Source organism: Anomaloglossus baeobatrachus, chromosome 10 (genome assembly GCF_048569485.1).
Source record: "Anomaloglossus baeobatrachus isolate aAnoBae1 chromosome 10, aAnoBae1.hap1, whole genome shotgun sequence".
NCBI classification, from domain to species: domain Eukaryota; kingdom Metazoa; phylum Chordata; class Amphibia; order Anura; family Aromobatidae; genus Anomaloglossus; species Anomaloglossus baeobatrachus.
In genome coordinates this window covers 76,971,240-76,985,591 of record NC_134362.1, presented here as the reverse complement: position 1 = coordinate 76,985,591, position 14,352 = coordinate 76,971,240, and the positions used below count along the sequence as shown (strand labels likewise).

General features: G+C 47.1%; 1 protein-coding gene across 2 annotated transcripts in view; it reads left to right on the top strand.

Annotated features, from left to right (window-relative positions):
• Positions 1-14,352, top strand: part of CPT1A (carnitine palmitoyltransferase 1A) — a 117,416-nt gene that overhangs the window by 89,496 nt on the left and 13,568 nt on the right. For both annotated transcript variants that reach the window (XM_075325300.1, XM_075325299.1), the window contains exons 14-16: positions 5,643-5,807; positions 5,952-6,086; positions 7,944-8,096. In XM_075325300.1, coding sequence (XP_075181415.1) covers positions 5,643-5,807; positions 5,952-6,086; positions 7,944-8,096 — 453 coding nt within the window. The remainder of the gene's footprint in view (positions 1-5,642; positions 5,808-5,951; positions 6,087-7,943; positions 8,097-14,352) is intronic.

The window sequence follows — 14,352 nt, the reverse complement described above, 5'->3', positions numbered from 1 at the left end:
GTGTATTTTACTGTGTGGTTTCTCTCACTGGCCTTCTCTCCACTCTTCTTCTTTTTATTACCTTTGGCCAGCAGATGGCGATATTTACTTGCATCGACTTCTGCATCATCTTACTTCTTCATTGCAGAGGAGTATTGAAATTTATCAAGAGAGGCTTCTAAGCAGTAATTTATTAAGTTCATGAATAGGGCTGATCGAATCCGCCAAAATCTTAAACCAGCGGATCCCTGCCGAATTGAACAAAAAATCCAGATACGCTCCGGATTCCGGTGCCCATAAGTTGTTTTTTTTTTATTATTTAAATAAATAATTTAAAAAAAACGACGTGCAGTTCCCCCTAATTTTCATCCCCAGCCATGATAATGCCGGCTGGGGGCTAATATTCTCAGCCCGCTGCTGCGCGGTTTAAAAGATTTCCGGGTGCCGGATCCGGAACTTTGGGTGCACGATCCGGATCCGGCACTGGGGAAAATAATTGAAAATAAAGAAAAACAGAAATAAAACAGCGTTTCATACTTACCGAGACTTTGTGTCATGGCGGCACACAGCTTCCGGATCGCGCATTCACTTCCTTTACTGTGCATCGTATGCACACAGCTTTCCGTGTTTTCCCCGCCCACCGGCCGTCCTCTTGTCTGCGATTGGTTGTAGGCAGACGCACCCCCAGTCTGTGACAGTATCTGCCTGCCGTGCAGTCATCGCGGCTTAGTCATTCTCTGTACAGCCAGCGGTCGTGTTCTATGGCCGCTGGCTGTATGTAACAGAGCTGAAGCGGCATGGGACCTCGTGTGGATTACGCCTGACCTGCAGGGTCTTGGGGGTTAATAAAGTGGTGAAGGAGGAGGTGTGTTTTGTACTTTATTCCAATTAACTTCTTCAGCCCCAGGGCACTTTCCGTTTTTGTTTTTTGCTCCCCTTCTTCCGAGAGCTGTAACTTTTTTTTATTTTTCCGTCAATCTTGCCATATGAGGGCTTGTTTTTTGCGGGACAAGTTGTACTTTTAAATGAAACCATAAGTTTTACCATATGGTGTACTGGAAAACAGCAAAAAAATTCCAAGTGTGGAAAAACTGCAAAAAAAGTGTAATGGCACAATAGTTTTTGGGATGTTTTATTCACGGTGTTCACTATATGGTAAAACTGATGTGTGGGTATGATTCCTGAGGTCGGTGCAAGTTTGTAGACACCAAACATGTATAGGTTTAGTTTTATCTAAGGGGTTACAAAAATTCACAAGTCTGTCCAATAAAAGTGGCGTACATTTTGCGCCATTTTCCAAAACCCGTAGCATTCTCATTTTTTGGGATCTATGGCTCAGTGACGGCTTATTTTTTGCGTCTCGAGCTGTCGTTTCTAATGGTACCATTTTTGCGCAGATGCTACGTTTTGATCGCCTGTTATTGCATTTTGCGTAAAACTTGCGGCGACCAAAAAACGTAATTTTGGCGTTTGGAATTTTTTTGCCACTACGTCGTTTACTGATCAGATTAATTGATTTTATATTTTGATAGATCGGGCATTTCTGAACGCGGCAATACCAAATATGTGTATATATTTATTTTTTTTTTAACCCTTTAATTTTCAATGGGGTGAAAGGGGGTGATTTGAACTTTTAGGGTTTTTTTGTTTTTTTTTGTTTTTTTTTATCTTACTAGTCTACCCTAGGGGGCTATAGCGATCAGCAATCCGATCGCTCTGATCTATCTGCTGATCACAGCAATACAGCCACTTCCTGCTTCACTAGCCTCCAGCCCCCAGTCCGAGTGAGAACGAAAGTGAAACGTCATAGCTGCAGGTGTCGTCACATGACCCTGTGCTACCATGGCAACCACCGAAAGTCACGTGATCACTCACGTGACTTCCGGTGGGGGCGGCGGTAAGTGAAAATCTTCACCGCGCGTATATACATCTTGCTGCCAGACTTTGGCAGCGAGATATAAGGGGTTAATGCTACGGGTGCAATCCGATTCCACTCGTAACATGCAGGCACACATGTCAGCTGTTGAAAACAGCTGATATGTGCGCCGATCGCCGCACCCTGCCCGTGGCAGGGGGCGGGGCTTAACGGCACACCATCCATGACTGATAGATCCGTCCATGGTCGTGAAGGGGTTAAAGGATTTTTCTCTGGGTCTGTGTTTATTTACATTTTTTTTACATGTTAGTGTGATGCAGGTATCTCATAGACGCCTGTCCCATAACACTAACCTAGGGTTTAGTAGCAGCTGTGCGCTGCTATTAACCCCTTATTACCCCAATTGCCACCACACCAGGGCAATCGAGAAGAGCTGGTATTGCATCGGGATTGTCACATCAAATAGATGCGGCAATACCGGGCGGATCCGGACTTTTACAGTTCGGATCTGCTCAGCCCTATTCATGAAGTGTTAGTGTGTCGCCCACCTGTAGCGGTTGCCTCAGGGACGTCACTGCACCTTCTGGGACGCCACAGGGGCTCCACTTGATTACCGCTGACAACAGGTATGTCCGGTTTATTTACATGGGAGTCATGATGCCACTCATGGTTTTGCGGTCAGGGTTATGTGTGACCGCCACTGCAGATTTAACGAGCTTCTGGGGCTGATGGGGTCTGCAGTCTGGTGGTGTGGCCTCCCGAGAGTGAGGCTGGCCCCAGGGGCTCGGGTGTGTGGAACAAGTCGCAGAATAACTCAGTCGCAGTTCAAAAAGTCTTTCAACTTGTTTACTCACGTTCAGTTGGTTTTGTGAGGTACCCAGGCGATGCTGAGATAGACCAGGTGGAACCAGGTATCCTTTAGACTGGTCTAAGGGTAACCGCTAACTCTCCTTCCTAGCACTTCTTGTTTCGGACAACCCCTGACTTAAAGTACTGTGGGGTTCATCCAGGGAAGTCGCAACTGCCTTTTCTCCCCTTTCTGGCCCGTTTGCTGGCAGCGTGGACCAAGGAAGATGGCTCCAGGCTCGATCCTCCTTATGGGCCCCCTCATTGCTGCTGATGCTCGGACTCTGTTTTGGTTGGTGAGGAACCTCTAGTCCCTCCACCTGCAGGTTTAGCAGCCCACTAAATGGATGTCTGGCTCTAGGGACCTGTACCCTGTTCGTGCCTGGTTACCAGGAGTCCCCGTACTCAACTGCCTGTCCTCTCTCTTCAGGTGTCTTTCAGGCTGACTGTGTGGCAACTGTCTCCCCCGCTACTAACGGCTACTTCACGGGCAGGGTCTGACTAGTGGGTCAATGCGCCTGCTCGCTCCTTCTCCCTGCGCTCTCCGCTTCAGACTGGCTTGCTCCTCTCCTACTCCTTTTCTGTCTGCCACTGCCACCCTAGCTTCCAGCCCCTCCCCAGCCCCCTTAGCTGAGATGTGAAGGCCACGCCCCCTCTTGGGTCTGCCCAAGGGTCCCCTCTAGTGTGTGTGAGAGACCTGGTTGCTATGTGTCTGTGCTTATACACCCTATTCCAGCCTTCAGGATTACCTGTTTGCACTCACCCAGCATGGGTGCAATACTCAGTGGCGCCTGACCAGGTCAGGGGCGCCACATTGGCACAAACTCTTCGGTTAAAAACAGATTACTGTATGGACCAGATCTTTAGTGTAACCCACATGGTTCCCTCTGCAAATAAAGTAGCAGCAAATGTGCAGTTTCCCTGCCGGGCCACCACAGGTAAACCCAGAGCATTATACTCTGGCCATTAAGAATAACAGGCCAAAATAGAGCAAATAATACAGTTTATAGCTCCTTTCTGTTCTCGCTAATTGATAAGTGTGATCCTGAATGTATAGTGGATATAAAAAGTTTACAAACCCCTGTTAAAATGACGACAAGTTTTTGACATGTAAAAAAAAAAAAAAATCTTACAAAGAAGAATCATTTCAGGACTCTTTCCAACTTTAATGTCTCCTGTAATCTGTTCAAATCCATTGAAAAATAAACTAAAATCTTTTCATGTAGCAAATTACTATTATGTGGTTGCAAAAATATGCACACCCTTAAACTAATATTTTGTTAAAGTACCCTTTCCATTTCTGACAGTATTTAGTCTTTTCAAGTAGTAATTTGTTTGCAAGTGACAATCTTTATTCACTCTTCCATGTAGTAGCTCGAAATCTGTCATATTGTGATGGCATCTCTTGTCTAGAGCGCCCTCTTCAGTTCACCCGCAGATTTTGAATTAGATCCAGGTCTGGGTTCTGGTAGGGCTATTGCAAAACTGTAATCTTCTTGCAAAGTCATTCTTTGGTTGATTTCGAGCTATGCTTAGGGTTGTTGTTGAGCTGAAAGGTGAAATTCTTCTTCGGCTTTTTAGCAGAGGCCTGAAAATTTATATGCAAAATTGACTGATATTTGGAACCGTTAAATAATTTATTATTTGACTAAAGCCACAGTTCCAGTTGCCAAAAAACCCGCCTCAAAGCATAATGCTGCCTCCACCATGCTTCACTTTGGTTATGGTGATCTTTTAGTGATGCAGTTTTACTCCAAACATACCTGTAGCAATTATAGACAAAACGTTGAACCGTCATCTGATCAGACCTTAAAACAATATACCACGTGATTTTGGCAGACTCATGTATGGTTTTGCAACACATTGCTGGGCTTGGCTATTGTTTTTGGGTTTTTTTTTTTGTTTTTTTTTTAAAGAGAAGGCTTCCATCTTACCACCTTACTTCTAAGAACAGACATACAACACAAAAATACAGGAGATTGTCACATGCCGTGCACAACTATTACTTGACAAAAAGTCTTGCAGGTTCTCTAATATTGTAAGCGGCCTTTCGGCAGCTTCCCCGAACAATTTTCTTCTTATCTTTTCATCACTTTTTGAGCAATGTCCTGATCTTTGTAACTTCACCATAGTGTCAAATGTAAGTCACTTCTTGATGACCCTCTTCATTGTTTCACGGTATATCTAATGTATTGGAAATGGTTCCGTACCCTTTTCCTGACTCCTAACTTTCACCAATGAGATTACTTTGCTGTGTTGTAAACTGTTTATGGATCATGGTTTTTGCTGCAAGATGCAACTAAGAAAATGTCAGGAAAATCCAACACGAACAGCTAAACTTTATGAGATTGATTAGAACCACTGTACATGATGGCAGCCAACCTGAGTACTGTGTACTATTGATAATGAGGTTAAAAGGGTTTGGACAATTCTGAACACAACCACATCCCCAATTATAAGAGGGTGTTCACAATTTTGCAATCATATTAGTTTAGTGTTATTTTTATTTTACCCTTCAAAATTATTTCCGTTTGGTTCTGAATTGATTTGTGCAGATTATGGGTAACACTAAAGGTAGAAAATTCTTGAAATGATTTTGACGATTCTGAGCTGATGCTTGTTAATTACTGTTAGATCCAGCTCATAGCAGAAGATCTATAACATAAAAGTCCATACACTCTAAACTAGGAAAGGGACACTGGTTGTCACAATTGGACAGTTGCCTTTGAACACTTATAGTAGGCTATGGCCTAAAATTCCTAAGCACTTCCTAAGAATTAGATAGTTGTATTGTCTGTAAAATATTGAAAACGGAAGCAGATTTGTGCCAAGAAATAACTCGGACTTCTTGTTTTATTCTTCAGAAAGTTCTTTGTTTGTATTGTACTGATGATAGTTATTGTCCCTTGGCTCACACTTTCCTTCATGTTTACTTTTTTAGTGCCAAAACGTGATTGAGAGTTCCTTGACTGTTGCCAATGCCCTTGCAAATGACGTTGACTTTCATTCATTCCCTTTTGATGCTTTTGGCAAAGGTCTCATCAAGAAAACTAAAACTAGCCCGGATGCCCTTGTTCAGTTGGCGCTTCAGTTGGCACACTTCCGGGTAAGTTGTGCTGCTCCTGACGTACAATGATCTCATGTGATATATTTTTTTAATAAATTACCACTATAGCTGCAAGACACCATTCTGTGTGGTCTCCTTCATCTTGAGGACTAATAATATGGCTTGATCTTTTTTTTATTTCAGGATAAAGGAAAGTTCTGTCTGACCTATGAGGCCTCCATGACCAGACTGTTCAGAGAAGGCAGAACTGAGACTGTGCGCTCATGTACTGTGGAGTCCAGTGAATTTGTCCTGGCTATGTCAAATCCCAAAGAAAATGTAAGTATTTTAAAGGATTTTTCAAGTTCCAATAATATTAGTTTTTTAGGTTTGCTGGGATCTGCGGAAATTGAGGCTCCTCAATGGTATAAAATGAAGGTTTTTATTATGCCAATGCGCTTTGGTACCTTTTTTCCAAGGTAAAAATACAAATGTCCTCTGCTTTTCCACCCCCCACCTGAGCATGTAGATGCTTTCCCAACTCTCCACATTGTGAAGACCTGTAAACATCCCTTTGACTAGCTCTAGGAGAAGAGAGAGCAGAAAGAGCCCTTGAGATAAGCCAGATCTATGATGTAATTTTATCTGTTTTAAAGGGAACCTCTCAGATCCAATATGCACCCAGAACCACGAGTAGTTCTGGGTGCATATTCCACCCTCTTAGCATGTTAGCATACCCACAGGGGTGTACAAACCTGCTATTCAGTGCAGCATCACCAGCATTGACGTGCGTACCTGTGTCTGCTGTGACCGCTGATCTGAATGCCCGACACTTCCGGTCTTGCATAGTAGACCTCTCTGAAGTTGGGACGTGTACCCCTGGCTTCATAGTGCGCATGACCGGAAGTTCCCGGCATTCACATTAGCAGACACAGGTACGCGCCTCACCACTGGTGATGCTGCATTGAATCTCATGTTAGCACGCCTCTGTGGGTGTGCTACCATGCTAAAGGGCGGAATAAGCGCAGGAACTCTTAACGCCTTTGCGACTAGTCCCTTGCCTCATTAGCATATCTTAAAGGATCTTTACAAATACTTTTCTAAAGATCTCTTTATCTATGCTAGTGTATACAGGGACGAGTAGGCAGGGATTATCAATATACACCCAGAACTGCTCGTGGTTCTGGGTGCATATTGCACCAAACAGGTTCCCTTTAATAGTCAGGTAATTTTAAAGGGGTTGTCCACTGCTCAGACTACCCTTTCTCAATTACCATATTACACCACATAAAATTAATAAACAGCCTGTACTCCCCTCTGGTGCTACCGCCATTCCAACGATGTCAGTGATGGGGCTCATGTTACATTATGTCTCATGAGCCCTACAGTGCAGTCAGTGCTTTATATCAGATGACAGATTCCCAGGCGTTGCGCAGGGCCGAGCTCTCTATACAGCTTCTCCAGTGATCAGCTGCTGGCCTCTGATTGGCCACCGGCTGATCATTGCAGTAGCTGTATACAGAGTGGGCCTTGCGCAACGCCCAGGAATCTGTCCTCTGATATAAAGCACTGACTGCGTGGCCGCAGCACAGGCAGCTATCAACAAGGGGGCCATGGGCCTTCTGGCTGCAAGCAGCATCAGGGGCCGCATGCCGCCTGCGGGCAGTGTCTTTGAGACCACTACACTACGGAATGTGTGGGAGGGTGCGGGGGAAGGGGAGTGGGCACTCCACCCACTGTACCTGGTCAGCTGCAGGGCGGCAACATGAAGTTGGCTGTGAAGCCCGTCAACAAGGTCCTGCCCCTGTTGACGTGACGTCACAGGAAACAGCAAAATCCCGGCAGGAGCGGTCATATGACTGCTCTGAGGCGGGGAGAGGGGCTGATAGCAGGGCAGGTAGGTCGTCGCTATCTACTTACCTGCCCCAATGTAGCCCAATAGTGAAATGACAAAAAAAGGCCAAATAAGCCGGATAACCCCTTTTTAATTCAGCATTTTGGAAGTGAATGATGAAAAAAATTATCGCGGGCATGCGCATAAGTCTTAATACTGATTTGAATTTTGGATATTTGCACATTAAAGTTACATTGATTTTATGTCCTTGCTTGGAAAATAACTTGTTATTGGGGTTGTGACTGCTCTGCTCATTATGTCCATGAATCTGAGACAAACATGACATCTCTCTGTATTTACAGAATGAAGCCAGAGTTAAGCTATTCAAGGCAGCATCAGAAAAACATCAGCAGATGTACCGCCTAGCCATGACGGGGGCTGGCATTGATCGGCACCTCTTCTGTCTTTATGTTGTGTCCAAGTATCTGGGAGTCGACTCTGCTTTCCTTAAAGAAGTAAGAAAAGACCAGCACAATTTGTCATTTCAGCTCAGAGAATCTTATTTTTCAGAACTAACATTTGTTTAAGTTTTCCCTTTGTAAAGGTGAGACCCCCAACTCTGCAGGTCATCCGCTATCCACTGGATAACTTTCTTATTAGTGGGAACAGAGAGCTGGGCCTCCGACAACAGGGCTCTAAAATTCTCCATTATAATGAAAGGATGGTCATGCATTGCCACCAATGCTCCAATAATGGCTCATGCAATGGCCACGTTAGCCGACCGCGTGCCCCCCTTAGAATTCCATGGGCCACTGTAACAGGGCACTTTAGACTCCTGTGCTATGCATTGGTCAAACCCTTGTTGATCTACATTTTTTTTCCTCCAATCCTGTGAATAGATCCCTTGATGAGTTGGGATAATCCCCTTAAGGCCATGATTTATTTTGGTCTTCATTATGCTTTTTTTGGTTTTCCATCCTCACATACCGAAAGCCAGCCAGAACTTTTTTTTTCTCCTGTCAATTATAGCCCTATTATGTTTTTTTGGGGGGGTTTTTTGCAGGAGTTTTCATTTTAATTCCACCATTTTAAGGTGCATAAAGTCTATTAACTGTAAGGAAATAGGGGAAAAAAGTAACAACGTTCCAACATTTGGAAAAAAAAAAAACAAAAACACTCCAACAGCTAAAGTGTAGTTTAACCCCCTACCGATTAATCAAGTACTCGTACATTATTGTGCAGGAGACTGGAGCGGGTTCAGGACCTGAGCTCTGTCCACGTGCTATTGATTGCAGCCATGTTACATATAGATGATTGGCTCCAATCGGTGCTGTTAACCATTTCAATGTCAATCACTGTGCTTCATTGATTTTCACTGTACGCTGCTGTATTGCAGTATCTAGTAAACGCAATGAAATTGCAAATTTGAGTCCCTTATGAAGGCTAAAAAAAATTACATCCTGAATCTTACAGGATCTAATAGGTACAAAGCAAAAAAAGAAAGAAAAGTGATCATGCGTCCACATTTATTTTATTCATATTAAAAAAATGATGTACGTAAGGTCAGATGGGCGGAGAGTTGAAAATATGCAGTAGGCAAAATTGTGCCAAAAATACACCACAAAATAGAACACTGATAATATTATGTATGTTGCACTATTGCTGTAATAAGTGCACAAGATGAATCCATTGCTTTATATTAGATTTCCATGTATAGTTTTATAAATTCTATATTAAGCCGTTGAGCATGCAAAACTTGTCTAAACAATGAAGGGAATTTTGTTTACTTACCGTAAATTCCTTTTCTTCTAGCTCCAATTGGGAGACCCAGACAATTAGGTGTATAGCTTCTGCCTCCGGAGGCCACACAAAGTATTACACTTAAAAGTGTAAAGCCCCTCCCCTTCTGCCTATACACCCCCCGTGCATCACGGGCTCCTCAGTTTTGGTGCAAAAGCAAGAAGGAGGAAAAATTATAAATTGGTTTAAAGTAAATTCAATCCGAAGGAATATCGGAGAACTGAAACCATTCAACATGAACAACATGTGTACACAAAGAACAACAGCCCGAAGGGAACAGGGGCGGGTGCTGGGTCTCCCAATTGGAGCTAGAAGAAAAGGAATTTACGGTAAGTAAACAAAATTCCCTTCTTCTTTGTCGCTCCATTGGGAGACCCAGACAATTGGGACGTCCAAAAGCAGTCCCTGGGTGGGTAAAATAATACCTCGTAATAGAGCCGTAAAACGGCCCCTTCCTACAGGTGGGCAACCGCCGCCTGAAGGACTCGCCTACCTAGGCTGGCATCTGCCGAAGCATAGGTATGCACCTGATAGTGTTTCGTGAAAGTGTGCAGGCTCGACCAGGTAGCCGCCTGACACACCTGCTGAGCCGTAGCCTGGTGCCTCAAAGCTCAGGACGCACCCACGGCTCTGGTAGAATGGGCCTTCAGCCCTGAGGGAACCGGAAGCCCAGCAGAACGGTAAGCTTCGAGAATTGGTTCCTTGATCCACCGAGCCAGGGTTGATTTGGAAGCCTGTGACCCTTTACGCTGGCCAGCGACAAGGACAAAGAGTGCATCCGAGCGGCGCAGGGGCGCCGTACGAGAAATGTAGAGTCTGAGTGCTCTCACTAGATCTAACAAGTGCAAATCCTTTTCACATTGGTGAACTGGATGAGGACAAAAAGAGGGTAAGAAGATATCCTGATTGAGATGAAAGGGGGATACCACCTTAGGGAGGAATTCCGGAACCGAACGCAGAACCACCTTGTCCTGGTGAAACACCAGGAAAGGGGCTTTGCATGACAGCGCTGCTAGCTCAGACACTCTCCGAAGTGATGTGACTGCTACTAGGAAGACCACTTTCTGCGAAAGGCGTGAAAGAGAAATATCCTTCATTGGCTCGAAAGGTGGCTTCTGAAGAGCCATCAGCACCCTGTTCAGACCCCAGGGTTCTAACGGCCGCTTGTAAGGAGGGACTATGTGACAAACCCCCTGCAGGAACGTGCGTACCTGTGGAAGCCTGGCTAGGCGCTTCTGAAAAAACACAGAGAGCGCTGAGACCTGTCCCTTAAGGGAGCCGAGCGACAAACCTTTTTCCAATCCGGATTGAAGGAAGGAAAGAAAAGTGGGCAAGGCAAATGGCCAGGGAGAAAAACCCTGATCAGAGCACCAAGATAAGAATATCCTCCACGTCCTGTGGTAGATCTTGGCGGACGTTGGTTTCCTAGCCTGTCTCATAGTGGCAATGACCTCATGAGATAACCCTGAAGACGCTAGGATCCAGGACTCAATGGCCACACAGTCAGGTTGAGGGCCGCAGAATTCAGATGGAAAAACGGCCCTTGAGACAGCAAGTCTGGTCGGTCTGGTAGTGCCCATGGTTGGCCCACCGTGAGATGCCACAGATCCGGGTACCACGACCTCCTCGGCCAGTCTGGAGCGACGAGGATGGCGCGGCGGAAGTCGGACCTGATTTTGCGTAACACTCTGGGCAACAGTGCCAGAGGAGGAAACACATAAGGGAGTTGAAACTGCGACCAATCCTGAACTAAGGCGTCTGCCGCCAAAGCTCTGTGATCTTGAGACCGTGCCATGAATGTCGGGACTTTGTTGTTGTGCCGGGACGCCATTAGGTCGACATCCGGCATCCCCCAGCGGCAACAGATCTCCTGAAACACGTCCGGGTGGAGGGACCATTCCCCTGCGGCCATGCCCTGGCGACTGAGAAAGTCTGCTTCCCAGTTTTCTACGCCCGGGATGTGAACTGCGGATATGGTGGAGGCTGTGGCTTCCACCCATAGCAGAATCCGCCGGACTTCCCGTGAGGCTTGCCGACTGCGTGTTCCGCCTTGGTGGTTGATGTATGCCACCGCTGTGGAGTTGTCCGACTGAATTCGGATCTGCTTGCCTTCCAGCCACGGCTGGAACGCCTTTAGGGCAAGATACACTGCCTGTATCTCCAGAACATTGATCTGAAGGGAGGACTCTGGCTGAGTCCAAGTACCCTGAGCCCTGTGGTGGAGAAAGACCGCTCCCCACCCTGACAGGCTCGCGTCCGTCGTGACCACAGCCCAGGATGGGGGCAGGAAGGATTTCCCCTTCGACAGAGAAGTGGGAAGAAGCCACCACTGAAGGGAAGCCTTGGCTGCCCGAGAAAGGGAGACGTTCCTGTCGAGGGACGTCGACTTCCTGTCCCATTTGCGGAGAATGTCCCATTGAAGTGGACGCAGATGAAACTGCGCAAAAGGAACTGCCTCCATTGCTGCTACCATCTTCCCTAGGAAGTGCATGAGGTGCCTCAAGGGGTGTGACTGGCCTTGAAGGAGAGATTGCACCCCTGTCTGTAGTGAACGCTGTTTGTCCAGCGGAAGCTTCACTATCGCTGAGAGAGTATGAAACTCCCTGCCAAGATATGTCAGTGATTGGGCCGGTGTCAAATTTGACTTTGGAAAATTGATGATCCACCCGAAACTTTGGAGAGTCTCCAGAGCAATGTTCAGGCTGTGTTGGCATGCCACTTGAGAGGGTGCCTTGACAAGCAGATCATCTAAGTAAGGGATCACCGAGTGTCCCTGAGAGTGTAGAACTGCTACTACTGTTGCCATGACCTTGGTGAAGACCCGTGGGGCTGTCGCCAGGCCGAAAGGCAGTGCCACGAACTGAAGGTGTTCGTCCCCTATGGCGAAACGCAGGAAGCGCTGATGCTCTGGAGCAATCGGTACGTGGAGATAAGCATCTTTGATGTCGATTGATGCTAGGAAATCTCCTTGGGACATTGAGGCGATGACGGAGCGGAGCGATTCCATCCGGAACCGCCTGGTTTTTACGTGTTTGAGCAGTTTTAGGTCCAGAACAGGACGGAAGGATCCGTCCTTTTTTGGCACCACGAACAAGTTGGAGTAAAAACCGTGACCCTGTTGCTGAACAGGAACAGGGATCACCACTCCTTCTGCCTTCAGAGTGCACACCGCCTGAAGAAGAGCATCGGCTCGCTCGGGGGGCGGAGATCGTGACTTAGACCGCCATGAATCGGAGTTCCCCTGATCCTTCTGAGGCCTTTTGGACGAGGAGAATTGAGACCTGCCCGCGGGCCGAAAGGACCGAAACCTCGATTGTACCGTCCGTTGTTGAGGTCTGTTTGGTTTGGACTGGGGTAAGGATGAGTCCTTCCCCTTAGATTGTTTAATGATTTCATCCAATCGCTCACCAAACAGGCGGTCGCCAGAAAATGGCAAACCGGTTAAGAACTTTTTGGAAGCAGAGTCTGCCTTCCATTCACGTAGCCACATGGCCCTGCGGACTGCCACCGAATTGGCGGATGCTACCGCCGTACGGCTCGCAGAGTCCAGGACAGCATTAATGGCGTAGGACGCAAACGCCGACGCCTGAGAGGTTAAGGACACCACTTGCGGAGCAGACGTACGTGTGACTGCATTAATCTGCGCATGACAAGCTGAGATAGCTTGGAGAGCCCATACGGCTGCGAATGCTGGAGCAAAAGACGCGCCGATAGCTTCATAGATGGATTTCAACCAGAGCTCCATCTGTCTGTCAGTAGCATCCTTGAGTGAAGCCCCATCTTCCACGGCAACTATGGATCTAGCCGCCAGTCTGGAGACTGGAGGATCCACCTTGGGACACTGAGCCCAGCCCTTGACAACGTCAGGGGGGAAGAGATAACGTGTATCCTTAAGGCGCTTGGAAAAACGCTTATCTGGACAAGCTCTGTGTTTCTGGACTGCCTCTCTGAAGTCAGAGTGATCCAGAAACGTACTCATTGTACGCTTGGGAAACCTGAAACGGAATTTCTCCTGCTGAGAAGCTGACTCCTCAATTGTAGGAGCTGGAGGAGAAATATCCAACACCTGATTGATGGTCGCTATAAGGTCATTCACTATGGCGTCACCTTCAGGTGTATCTAGGTTGAGAGCGGCCTCAGGATCAGAATCCTGATCTGCTACCTCCGCTTCATCATCCAGGGAGTCCTCCTGCTGAGACCCTGAACAGTGTGATGAAGTCGAGGGAATTTCCCAGCGAGCCCGCTTAGGCGGCCTGGGACTGCGGTCCGTGTCAGAGACCTCACCCTGGGACCTATGGGTCACCCCAGGAGCACTTTGCTGCTCCAACTGAGGGGGGCCTGGGGTCAATGATTCAACAGTGCCCAGGGCCTGAGTCACCGGTCTGGACTGTAAGGCCTCTAGTATCTTAGCAGACCATTTATCCATACTCTCAGACAGTTTGTCAGCAAATACTGCAAACTCCGTCCGTGTCACTTGGACAGTGGTAGCAGGTGGTTCCACCTGGGCCACCAGTAGCAGAGGCTCCGGCTGAGTAAGTGCCACAGGGGCCGAGCATTGCACACAATGAGGGTCGGTGGAACCTGCCGGTAGTATAGCCGCACATGAGGTACAGGTTGCAAAGTAAGCCTGTACTTTGGCACCCTTGCTTTTTGCGGACGACATGCTGTTGTCTCCTCAGAGTACAATCCAGGAGGGTATATAGCCAAAAATCAACAGTGCGACCGTACAGTGTAAATGTATAGCATATAAGCATATAAATATATGTACACTTCGGCACTCAGTGGGGCCAGCACCTCAGGTGCTGCTTACCGACCGCTCAAAGCGGTTGTGTGATCACCAGATTCCCTGCCTGGGCCTCCCAGAGCTGTGTCTCCTCTCCAGCGTCAGAAGTGCTGACAGGAATGGCTGCCGGCGTTCTGGGGGAGGAGGGGGCCGTGGGCGTGTCCTAGAAAGTGCGGGAATCTGGTGCC